The following is a 12,971-nucleotide window of genomic DNA, read 5'->3' as shown; positions in this document are numbered from 1 at the left end:
AGAGACCTTACAGCGGCACAGCTGTACCGATGCAGCTGCACTACTGTAAGATCTCTCACGTAGCCACTCTTTTTGTTGACAGGAGAGAGCTCTCCCATTGACCTAATTAAACCGTCCCCAACAAGCGGCAGTAATTATGTCGGAGGGAGAAGCTCTCCCGCCAACATAGCACTGTGCAGAATACCACTAAACACCGGTGAAACTTACGCTGCTCAGGGGTGGGGTGGTTTTCACCGCCCTGAGTGACATAAGTTTTGCTGACATAACTGGTTGTGTAGACATGGCCTTAAGTACCTTTTACTTCCCATCCGCAGCATTCACACAGCATTCATACATCTCAGCCACTAGTGTGTGGTGCAGTTTTAACCCCCTTAGACCGAAATGCAGGGCCGCATATATAAGCCCTAAAATGTATTTTCCTCTATTGTGCACATAGTTGTTTATGAAACTGGGATTACTAATATATGCACACTGTGCTCTGTCTCTCTTGAATTTTGGGAAAAAACACTTGAGGCATTTACTATGATGTGAATGGATGAAAGAAAAAAATTGAGTTTAGCACTTAAATTTCAGTATTAGACAAACTATTTTGTGTTTATATGTTTGTTTTAGTTGGTATATTCTTTAATCATGAGTAAAGTCATCACTTACATATTCTCTCCTAACATGGAATTTCATTTCTTGGCTTTGAGTTCCTTTTTGGCTGTCCTTAATGACTGTTGAGCTGTACATCACTGAAAGTTACAATGGTGAGTACAAATTAAGACTTACTGAATTTTTCAGAGTGCAGAAAATGTATAACTTAATATATTATTTATATTAAGTTAATGTTTTATGAACATCAGTATAGGATTTTTGATAGCAGAAAGATAAGAATCATTTCAGCAGGGTACATGCACAGAGAAGCAACAATTACAACTTTCAAGCTAATTCTTTTATTAATCTAATTGCACTGAAAGAAAAGAACAACAGTGAATTATATTGTTCCTGTACGAAATGTTTTCTATAAATTATTTGTAGAGTTTTTTCATAAACCTAACTACAACAGAGTAAGAAAACAATAACATTTACCTTTTTTTCTTTTACAGAAATCTTGTCTTTTTATTACAATGACCTTGTCATTTCCAATCAGGCAGCTCATCCAAACATGAGGACCTATTATTTCTGCACAGATACAGGGAAGGAAATGGAGTTATGGATGAAAGCCATGATAGATGCAGCACTTGTACAGACAGAACCTGTGAAAAGGTAATGCAGATTGGCAAACCAGTAGAACAAGGAGTTAATTTCCAATAGTGGGTTTGAGTTCGTTGACTTAAAATGTAAGGTAATTCACCTGTGGTTCAGCCCCACCAGTGATAGCAATGATGAGAGCACTTGTGGGGTATGTCTGCACTGCAATTAGATACCTGTGACTGGCCTATGCTAGCTGACTCAGGCTAAGGGGCTATTTAGTTGTGGTGTAGACATTTGGACTTGCACTGCAGCCCAAGCTCTGGGACCTTCCCACCTCACAGGATCCTAGATTCCAGGCTTCACCCCGAGCCTGAACATCTACACCACAATTAAACAGAGCCTTAGCCCGATCCTTGCTAGCCCGAGTCAGCTGGAATGCGCCAGCCACAGGTTTTTAATTGCAGTGTAGACATACCCATGCTTGTTGAGAGTTTAAAGCCTCTAACCTTCCTCAGAATGACGTGGTAGTTAAAATACTAATGGCAGCCAGCACCTTGTTTACATTTGTGTGCCCATTGTTGCTACTACCATTTGATCTGAACCAATGGCAGTAATGGTGGTACATTTCAAAAGGAAAAAAAATTCCTATGAACATGGACACAACAAAGAAAAAAGGGCAAAAAGGTGCAAAATCAAGCCCACCTCACTATTAGTAAAGCTCAGGAGAGACATTTGCACACTACACACTGTATGTGATAAACTCATTCCTGCTTCATGATTCTAGTGTCCTTGCTTCAGGCAGTATGCTGATAAAAATTGAAAGTCCATAAGGAATGCTCTGACCAGTGCTGCTTTAGGCTCAATGCTAACAGTGTTTTGTAGATACATGCATCTAACCTGTAGTATTTTGAGAGCTTCTCCATTACAAGTGTTTTCACTGACCCTTTTACTTCTGTCCAATGTTCAGAGACTTAGAGGGATGATAGTCAGACTAACAAAAAATCAGAACATACTTAGATTTAATATTAAATATAAGTTAAACAGAAAAAATTCAGAACTTTTAGCTTTAATCCCAGCTAATATCATCAAAGAGAACATTATGTTGTGTTTTTTCCCCATCATCTTGAAGACACCATGAATACTGCAGGGATTATAGCATTCCATTTCATATTTAGTTCAGTGGAAATCTTCGTTTTCAAACTTGTATAACTTTTACAGTCTTTTCACTTGGGCGCATCAGAGCACCCCAGAAACTATCTAGAAGGGTCTTGTCGCAAGTTTTAGGTCCAGCTTACCTAAACCTGGACCTTATTCCTAAAATACTTTAGAGTGGGGCTGCCTTTCTGTGGATCCTGTGCTTGGGAGAGGCAGCAAATCATGGACAAACCTATCAGGCCAATTCTGTCTACTTTAGCAGCTGAATATTGGAAAACAATGTCTTTAAAATGTTAGTGGTTGAAGGGATTGGTGGTAGTGAACAGAGGATCTAGAACTTCTGACCAGCAAGATTTCCCTCTTTTGTGCGCTCTTTATTTTCTCCATGCAATAGTCTTTGTTATAGTAGCAGTGGATGGAGGGATGAGGTGAAGACTGAGGAAGGGAGGGATGTGTGAGTGCTGCAGAAATCTGTGATCTGTCTCAGATAATGGGTTTGCGTATTTTATATGGGGTCTTGGTTATCTTAAGATATGTCTGTGCTACACTGCAGTGTGGACTATGGAGGTGTAAACTGAAAGAGAACTAATGTTAATGTGAACTAGGTACCTTAATAGTTCATGACAGCAGCTTCCATACAGAGCAGTTAGGTCGCAACAATTCACACCCCCTGTAGTCTGCAGCAAAATGTAGATACGCCCTTAGTTGTGTCAAGGTTGTAGGATTTAGCCTTAGGTTTGTGAGTATATTTTAAGGGGTTGATACTGCAGTCCATGTTGCATGCAAAACTAAAATCGGTCCCCTTGAAAGGCACACTAATAGTCTTGAAAGAATTAATTGAACAGATACTTTTCAAGACTAGCAAAGTCTCTTAGGCTTTTGTATCTTTAGCTATAACCAGAGGGCGGGGGGAAGGCAGACATCTGTTTCTGGTGAATCAATCTTTTGGCTATAAAATCAGTCTTTAAAAATGAACTGTTTAGCAGGATATGATCTTATACACATACTGTAAAATAAGTATTGGATCCCCAGGCAAATCTGTTAAATATTATCTATTACCTCATCCTTAAGTAACCTGATGTTTTAGCATTCCCGTAACATATGGGATAAAGTGCTCTTGGTTGAATCATCTAATCACCAGGTGCTTTTGTCTCTTTATTTTAATTTTTTTCTTCTTGCTAGGAGTTGTGTATCCTAAATATAATTCTCCTATTGAGTTTTACTTCAGGTACAATAGGTAGGCTAGTATTCATCCAAACTGATGTTCAGCACCTTACTTCCATACCTTTTGTTTTCTGAAGTTAAATTGCCTATCAATAAAATGATATATTTATTTAAATGTAGAAGTTTTTGCTATTTCACGAACAATGGCATTCCTGGAACTTGCTTGTACCTAGGCCTAACAGTCTGTAAAATTGTGCATTTCAGCTTTAAAAAATTCCAGCCTGCAATTTTTCTGTCTTTTGTGGATATGAGAATAGTTATTCTTTTTCTGATGAAAGCATTCCTTTTTATCCAGATTTGCCCTAAAGTGATTTTTACCTCCCCTGTTTAAAGCCTGCTTAAAATAAAACAAAATTTGAGGTGAGGAAACAGTTACTTTATTTCCTTCTTGGATAATTGATCTTGAATGATTAATAGCTTAAGTCAAGGGTTTGAGCTCTGGTGAAAAATCCTATGGAGAGCTAATGAGAGAGGAGAATCTTTGATAAATTCCTCAAAAGCCCAAACTGGTCCTTATTGCCATTCTTACCTGTTGTACAGTGAATAATTTGAGTTTTCCGGATCATTTTTATATATGAAATGGAAAAACACTTGATTGGTGTGTTTATTGAGTGAAATGACAATTATGGCTTCTTTCCCTCTATCCCAAATATTTTAAAAATTGAAATAAAGTAAGCATTTTTGTTACTTCCATAGGAAAAGCACTGAGTGTGTATAATGTTGTAAGGTGCATATTCATTGTGGTTGAATTTATTTTGCCCCATAGGCTTAATTGTAATTGCTTTTACCTGAGTAAGTCTGGCTTTATTTTTTTAAATGGTAGACCTTTACAATCTTTAACCAGGTCCTCAGGGTCCTATTGATCTCAAATACTTTAATCTATCAGGAGTCCACTTAAACTTTTCATTCATAAAATGTGACCTGAAACAGCCTCTTGAAATTGACAAAACATCGGATTATTTCCAAATTAGATCACCACCATCTTAATGATAAACCATAGCAATGTAGGCGTTTTTTTGCCTGCTCTAGTGATATGTTATCAGTGTACTACTCATGTCATTTTCTTGTGCTGATCACCTAGTGCAGTACACTATTTACCTATGATTGCTGTAGCCTGTGCCACAGCCAGTTCAGAAAGTAAGAACTGACAAATCTAACATATGTCTTCACTTTTCCATATTAAGGGCTAGAGTCTGCCATATTAATGTACACTGAGTAGTCACTTATTTCTTGAATATCAGGGAGTAAGGTACTATTCAGTGTTCGTAAAGGTGGCAAAATCAACCCCTAGATGACTCAGACACAGGCATTTATAGCAATGTAAATGTTAACAATGCTGTTCAGTTGTGAAATTTGTTTCTGAATTTTAGTGTCTAACCTAAAGTTACTAAAGATAGGAAACAGGTAATCCCAGGCTGTGCCATCAAAAGCCACCTTGGCATCAAGCAGGATGGCAGAAACAGGGAATCTTTTTACAAGGTTAGGTTTATTCTAGGTTCCCAACATTTTCCAATATAAACATTATTCCTCTTTTTTAAAAGCTCTGCTGCCTCTTAGTTTGCAGCAGGAACTTGAAATTTGGCAGGGGGATAGTCCAGGTGTGAGGGAAGTACCTGATAACATAAAAATCCATTCAGACTTTGTCATGTTCTAAGCAGTTGAAAATTGCTATTTTCCTCTATTCTGCTCAGTACATCTTATTCCTGGCTTACTGTCAAAACCCCTGAATATTCTGTTAGCCTTGTGCATGCATCGTCTTCTGGATTTGACGTAGACCTAAAAGGAGGAGAATCTGGCAGTGGCAACAGTTTACACCCCACTCCCATCAAAATACCCTTCAGCCTAGGTGAAGATGCACTGATTTGGGGACCAGGAGACCATGAGTTAGTTTCTGCTTCTACCCACTAGAGTTAATAATTTTGGGTCCTTCACAACCCTTACTATTGACAAGGCCACCTACCCCATTGAGGAATTATATGAGCTGGGAGTAGAACCCAGATAGCTAATTTGGCAGGTCCACATCACTCAGCCACCTTTTACCTCGGAAAGAATCTGTCAAATCTAAGTACTTTGCTATTCTGTCAGTAAAATGGGGTTCCCCTTAGCCTGTGCACCTCATGCGGTTGTGTGTGATCATGTAATTAAAGACTTAGTGCATAAGTGCAAAGGGACTGAATTAAGTTGCAAAAACTACCTTAATTTTGGCATTTTCAAATTTTTGAGTGGTGGTCTTAGAAACTTTTAACATTCAATTTTTTGTATCTGTAATTATCAATGCTCTACCTGTTATTATCTGTGAGAGGTCTTTGGCAGAACCTGACATCCATTTTCTCTTTTGGTTAAGTCCTTTAGTTTGAGTTCAATTGTGTAAGAGAGCACATTTTTAGAAAAAAAAAATTCATAAGTACTTGCTTAGGCAAAAATACTGGAATGTTGGTAGACCAAGAAAGAGAAGTGTCAGCCCCATGGGCATGTGCTTATTCTTCTACCAAAAAAACCCTTTGAAATTCCAATGAAAAAATCATCAGAAGACTTAATGTTGCCAGATGCCATGTTGACCTGCTAGCAGAAAACATCAGATGGATCAAACTTGGGAATCCACCAACACTGCAAGAAACAGTACATTGTCCTGATGGGTGACATGTTGATGCAAGGAGCCACAGAGATACACATTTGAATATTGGTTTGCATGTTTCTCAAGTGCCTTTCAGCCTGTATGTTTTCTCACTTCAACAGCTAGGCTCCTGCACACCATGAACATTGCTATTTCTGGCTGAGATACGTTAAATACATTCTTTTGAAAAAGTCAAACTTTTTTTCATACTTCACAGATGGGTGAATGTAGGGCTAGGGGTTATTGTATCCCTTCACTTCTCAGAGATTTCATCAGATAATTCACAGCAAAGTAGGACTAAGTAGGACAAAGTAGGACTTGCATAGCTTTAACCAGTGGCTTGTCCACAAGAACACTGAGGGTATTCATGTCTGTGCTGCAAAAAAGACTCTTAGCAGCAACTCTGAGCCCAGATCAACTGACTTGGGATCACAGGGCTCTCTCTATGGGGCTGAAAATAGCAGTGTAGATGTTCAGGCTCAGGCTGGAGCCTGGGCTCTGAAACCTGGCAAGGGGATTGAGTCTCAAAGTCTGAATTCTTCCAAAAGATGAGACTCGTCCAAAAGACGACTAGATCAAAGCACATTAATGAACTGTTAATGTATGTCACCAGGGTCCACATAGACCCTTAGAGTGCAGTAGGCTAGTGCAGGGTAGATTCACACACCAGCTTGCTGCAAACTAAATATTTGTATAGACAAGCCCTTGTAACTGCTCTGTGAGTTTGAGTATTTTAACTTTTTAGGAAGAAGATACAGTGGAGGAAGAGTTACAGTATATCCTACCAATTTGGTAGATCTAGTTGACCTAGCAGATGCATACTCATACAGAATTGCCTTAACCTTTCATTAAGTCTCATAACTGCCTGTGTAGTTTTAATAAGTTTTGCTATGTTAACGGTCTTGAACCAAGAGAAATGTACCTACAAAAAAAGGCTCAGTTCCACTCTAAAACTACACTGCATAAATGGTTTATTTTCTTCATTTGTAAGTCGTTAGTCTAGTTGAGCTAGCACTTGTGGCTGGGATAGGAGTTTGTGTCAGTCTAAGAAATTCCTTGTAAAAACATTTAAACTAGTTCATATATCTGCAGTCCGTCTGTGTAGGAGTTGGTAAGGAATTCTATTAATATGTTGTAACAACTGCTTGGTATTAAAAGGCATGATTCTACTTAATTTGTAAGCATTTCACCAGTGAAGTATTTGAAAAGTAAATGTCCAGAATTCTTGAAGAAACTATAGGAATAATGGGTAAAACTTTCCAAAGGGAATTCAGTTTCTCAGTACTTTAGGTGCGTATGAAAATTATACCCAACATGATTCGCTTGTGAAAATATTCTTAAAGTATTTATGGTTTAAATAAACTTCTGGAATTAGCCATTTAGGCCTAATGCTCAGAACTCAAGTGAACATAAATCAGTGTGTGTATGCAATTACTTAGATTGCATGGAAATGGACACAATGGGCTGCTTGCACTGATAAATACTATAATTGGTGATATGCATCTCAAAGTACTATTTGCACATGCAATTGTCAGTTATGATACAAATTAGCCACACAGTTGGAAACTTAGGGCTCAAATGTCCCAGTGTTGAAGCACCCTTGACTCCTTGAAACACTAGAATTTAAAAAAGAAAATCATTAAGCTCTCAAGGTATACATTTCTATAACTTGTGTAATATAAATATTGTATAGCAGTTACTGTTTGGTTCTAAAAATATATATAATTATTCTGTGCCACAGTTCCATAGTCAGCAGATATTTTCCTCCTAAAATTAAGGAAGCCACAAGCATTTCCCACAAAATATACAATAGCTGAAAATGACAACATACCAGAGAGAGGTAATTGATGTCAGTGACCATATAAAGTTTAAAATATAGAATAATGTGCCCATTATATGTTGAAATGACTAGCATAGTGAATTACGAGCTAGACAGGAACATAATATGCTGCCATCTGAAACACTTTGGTTTGAAGTCAGTCTGGATTTTAAGCTGTTTGCATTCCAGAGGCTTTGATTCCTGAGAAGAGCCACAGAGTATGTGCTGTTCCAGCCTTTGGGAAATTAATATCTGCTCTTCCAGTTTCTCTAGCTTGATGACAACCTGTTCAGTGGCCCCTTACCATGATGGTATAACTTGGAGTTTGGCTTGGTATGGATATTCCTAAAATAGAAAGAAGTGGAGGGGAATTCTTAAACAAACAAAACCTACTACTGACCATTTAAAACTGGCCTGGATTATTCTCCCAAAGACAAGCTGTTACATCTTATTGGTTAGACAATGGTCTCTTAGAACAATCTGGAACCCATAATAATCAAGGGGTGTTTTTTCAAAAGCAAATACTTCAGCTATTACATTTTGTGTGTAGTTATGTTGTTATGCCATTCCCTTCTCTTTGCAGAGTAGAGAAGATAACTGAAAACACACCATCTCGAGAAGTGAATAACATTTCCAACCACAGAGTGTTAATTAAACCAGAGGCACAGAATAATCAAAAAAACAAAGAAGTAAGCAAAAATGAAGAGAAGTCGTCTTTGGAAGCTGAAAAATATGGATTTCAGAAAGTTGGACAAGATAAACCCTTAACTAAAATTAATAGTGTAAAGCTAAATTCAGAATACAGAACCTTACCAGTGAGCGCACTTCAGGCTGGAAACTACAGACCAGTTCATTTAAATGGGTCTGAGAATAAAGCTGTCAATATTGTGGCGGAAACTGGAGATGGAGGACAGCACAATACAGTTCACGCACATATGGAGTCTGAACGAGTCATACAGAGAACTAATTCAATGCTTCAGTTGGAGCAGTGGATTAGAATTCAGAGAGGAAAGGGGCAAGATGACGAAACAAGAGGGTAAGCAATTTGATTATTTTTTTTAATTTAGATTTTCTGTCAAAATATCTTGGTCAGATTCTTTTTCAGGTGTGTAATTGACTCAATATTACATTCCCATAAAGTCCAATTTTTGCCTGAAAGAGGTTGTCATGCATTATTGTGCACACTGGTTATCTAGATACACAATCTAAGTAGATAGTAAGAGACGGTCTCAAACAGTCACTTAGCCTCAGTAAAAGTTTTTGTATTTAAATGGGCACTGCCAGCTAGTTTTTATGCACAAAATTTAGGTTGGGGAAGAATATATGAAATGAGGTAAGATATGTGGGGGGGGAGGAGGAGGAGTTTGGGGGTTTTTTTAATTTTGTTTTTACAATTGGCGTTGCTGGTGACTTTAACATTCCTTGGTAGTATTGTGTGCTTAAATATCTATTAATGCATAAAAACAAATTGAAAGCATTTGGAAACAATTACATCTTTTTGGGGGGCCGGGGGGGGTTAAAATTGAATGAAATTCAAAGAGTAAACAGCCCCCATAAATGATGAAGAGTAAATTAGGAATTAAAACAAAATGTTTGCTAAATTCAATCTTTGACTTCAAGGAATACTTAAAAAAGTGAGACCAGGAAATAAGACAGATGTAAACTCCAAAAATATGCATATTAAACACAAACAAAAATATTGCATATTCCTGTTAAAACTTTGGCATGGGGTGTGTGTGCTTAAGAAGGAAATGTACAGATAAGTAGATTCTTGTATTGTCAGTTTAGGTGATTACTGTGAAATGCACGGATTATTGGAAATGTGATTTGCCTTCTCCTCTGCCCTTCCTTTCCACTCCCCTCTCCCATTGGTGGGGGTTCTGACATCAGAGGGAAATCATCCCTCTTTCTCCCCTGTCTTGTCTCTGTGTTCTTCCCTCAGCTGCAATCATGGTAGGATCAGTTCATTGGTGAGTAGTGGATTTGAACGGAGGTGGTAGGTAATTTATGTGGTTAAACAAGAGGGGAAGCACTGACAAAATGCATACACCATATGAGGAATTAGAATATTGAAAGTAGCATTAAGTATCTGAGTTGCATATTAAAGCTGGTCAAAAACCCCTCTAAGTGAACTTAGCCTCTATTACAGTGCAAAGTTTTCCCTAATGAACCATCAATATGCCTCAACTGTGACTGGAGGGAAGTGAGAAGTTAGTCTTGGACTATTACAATGCAAACTTCAGATGTAGTACACCTGGGGGAATTCTGTACTTGTGAGCTGTGCTCTGTGGGGTCCAGTGGCCCCTAGTGGCGGCCAGCAGCTCTGCAGCCCATTTCTGTGGAGGAAAAGGAAATTCTGTGTAAAAAACTAAGTCCTGTGCAAATTCTGCATGCACCGAGGTGCAGAATTCCCCCAGGAGTAATGTAGTTAAGAATTTTCCATTCCAGCACAGAGAGTGGTGATTCTTTAAAACACTTGTTTTTAACCACTCCATGAAGAAAAGTCCCTGTTCGTGAAATTGCCTGAGCACTGTTTTTAAAAAGATTTTATACTATTTTTTTAAAAAAATAAGTTAAAAAGAAAAGTATATCCTAAATTTTATCATTTGGAGTTTGTCATGCAAATTCATCTAAATTCATGTTAATCGCTTTCTTTTCTACATATAACCATGCTTATGGCATAGCACCTCCAAAGTCTAACGATGCATTCCAGTGATTAATCAGAGAACTTTAAAGTACCTCTGTGAATCATTGACAGTATTAAATCTTGCCGTGTTAGCAATTGTTCTGCATGACAGAAGCATAGGGACGTCACTTCCAGGATGTCTAACAGGCAACTGCATTGTATGGCACCCTAAACATGAGTTTAGAATATTTATTTCTCAAACTTCTATTAAAATTTTTTGCTTTCAATTAAACTTTTATGGGAATGTCACTGCAGGAGGAATTTGGAGAGTGGGAAATTATGCCCTTCACATTGTAGGGAGTACAGAGTAAGGAGGAGGTAGGTTGACCTGAATAATCTTTGCTGGAATGTTCCTAAGATCTGTTCCTTGCAAAGCTGTGAAAGTTTACCTTACTCTAACTCAATTGCTATAGCTCTAGAACAGCCCCATCATTAAATATAATTGGTATCTGAAGGTCAGATAGTATTCCTGATATATTTGTGTTGCCAGTTGATCAATTTTAATTTGTACTACATGGAGTGACTATTAAACCTTGACATTTATCATGTTGTGTGTGCTTGGGCAATGAGAACTTAACACAGTTTTGTGATGTAATTAGATTTTTTAAATTAGAATTAAAAAATTGTGTAACTTGCATCCAGATAGTGATAGTTGAATAGATGTTGTTTTTCAATTATGAACAAGGATAAAACCTTTTGGATTTCTCTTATCATTGCTCCAGTGCAGTTTTATGTTGGCTGTATTCCAAAACACACTGATTCCATTGTGGAAGATGTATAGTGGAAAACATAAACAAAACATTAACTGGCAGAACAGAATCTCCTTGAGCATAGAGATCATTTCTTATTTAAATGTGGATGAAATTGGTAGCACAAATAATATACTTAAAAATGAAGCTTGATGTAAAGCTGATCAGCAAAGTGGAATTAAAATTGGGCTTGTGCCCTTCTTTGATTTTTTGGGATACATAAAGGTGGCCTGAAGGTTTTTTTTGTTGTTGCTGTTTTGAGAAAAGGGTTTATAGTGCTCCTTTTTTACACTAGAAATTCAGGTTTTGTCTAGACTAGAAAATTTCTGATTTGGAGAACTAGTGAAAAGGTGACATCACAAGAGAATGAAAGATGAGCTATTGAGAGGGGAAAGGAAGTTTTAATGTTAAAACTGTTTTGTTTTGTTTTTCAGTAAGGTTGGGTTTTTGTTGGTTTTTAATAAGACCTATTTAACTTCCATGACTAACATTTTGGAGAAGGGCAGCCTTTGTTTAAAGACTCAGCATCCTCAACCCTTTTACTGAGGTTCTTTTAAAAAAGCATCCATGAGACCTCTCACAGTTTTCCAGCTAAAGCAGGGAAGACCAAACTTGATATTACTGTACTAACATTTCTAAGGTTAAAAAAAAAAAAGTCTTAAGGCTTTATATATATCAGAGCCAAAGGCACAAGCCCAATTTATGTTAAAAAAAACCCAAAAAACAAACCCTTACAGACCGCCTCTATAAACTGCCTTACAGATAAAATTTAGAATTTCAGGGTTCTGGGGTGTTTGTAACATTTGTTAGTTTTGATAGTAGGTAAAAAGTTGCTTATCATAATAGTAAGCATCTGAAGAATTACTTTTTAGGAATACTTTTAAAGAGTAGGGTGACCAGATGCCCTGATTTTATAGGGACAGTCCTGATTTTTAGGTCTTTTTCTTATACAGGCTCCTATTACCTCCCACCCCCCGTCCCGATTTTTTATACTTGCTGTCTGGTCGCCCTATTAAAGAGGAACGGATACTCCACCATTTTAGTTCTAAATAGCCCAAAGCACTTCAAGGGCAGAAATAATAGCACAACTATTAAACCCTGAAATTCTGTATTCCCTCCGCCTTCCCTCCCCCTCCCAGCTGTCCTTTCTGCATTCATAGTACGTTCAAACTAAAATCAGTAGATTGGGAGAGATCAGTAAATTTTCCATAGGACAGTTTGTGCAAGCCAGTGGATGTCCCACAAAATAGCTCATGTACACAATTTTTTTTGTAAAAACATAAATTTCTCCAAAGAATATATAATAAAGGATGTCTAGACATTAAAGAATAAGTTGGAAGGGGTACTGCATCTGATCTTGATTCCCCTTGCTGGTTTTGTTTTTCTCACTTGCTGTGTGAGAGATTTACACAAAGAGGGGACTGTGACTATTCAAGGCAACCAGGAAGATTTTTGAACAGCAAAAGTTTTGTCAAATAATCATCTGAAAACTGAAGTTGTCCAGTCTTTACATTAACTGTAGGTGTTAATGCCTACAGTTAATGTCTT

General features: G+C 37.5%; 1 protein-coding gene across 30 annotated transcripts in view; it reads left to right on the top strand.

The window, feature by feature from the left end:
- Positions 1–12,971, top strand: part of PLEKHA5 (pleckstrin homology domain containing A5) — a 261,450-nt gene that overhangs the window by 174,372 nt on the left and 74,107 nt on the right. For 29 of the 30 annotated variants that reach the window (XR_005227918.2, XR_006288348.1, XR_005227919.2 and 26 more), the window contains 2 exons: positions 1,133–1,248; positions 8,572–9,024. Coding sequence is in view for 26 of the 30 variants with exons in the window: in XM_037916034.2 (XP_037771962.1) it covers positions 1,133–1,248; positions 8,572–9,024 (569 nt within the window). In the remaining 4 variants the exon portion in view is untranslated. Of the gene's footprint in view, positions 1–1,132; positions 1,249–8,571; positions 12,946–12,971 lie in introns of all 30 variants that reach the window. The other variant, XR_006288349.1, reaches the window with a different exon arrangement.

This window comes from Chelonia mydas, chromosome 1 (genome assembly GCF_015237465.2).
Source record: "Chelonia mydas isolate rCheMyd1 chromosome 1, rCheMyd1.pri.v2, whole genome shotgun sequence".
NCBI classification, from domain to species: domain Eukaryota; kingdom Metazoa; phylum Chordata; order Testudines; family Cheloniidae; genus Chelonia; species Chelonia mydas.
Note: the sequence above shows the minus strand (reverse complement) of the source record. Positions and strands in the feature narration are given on the sequence as shown.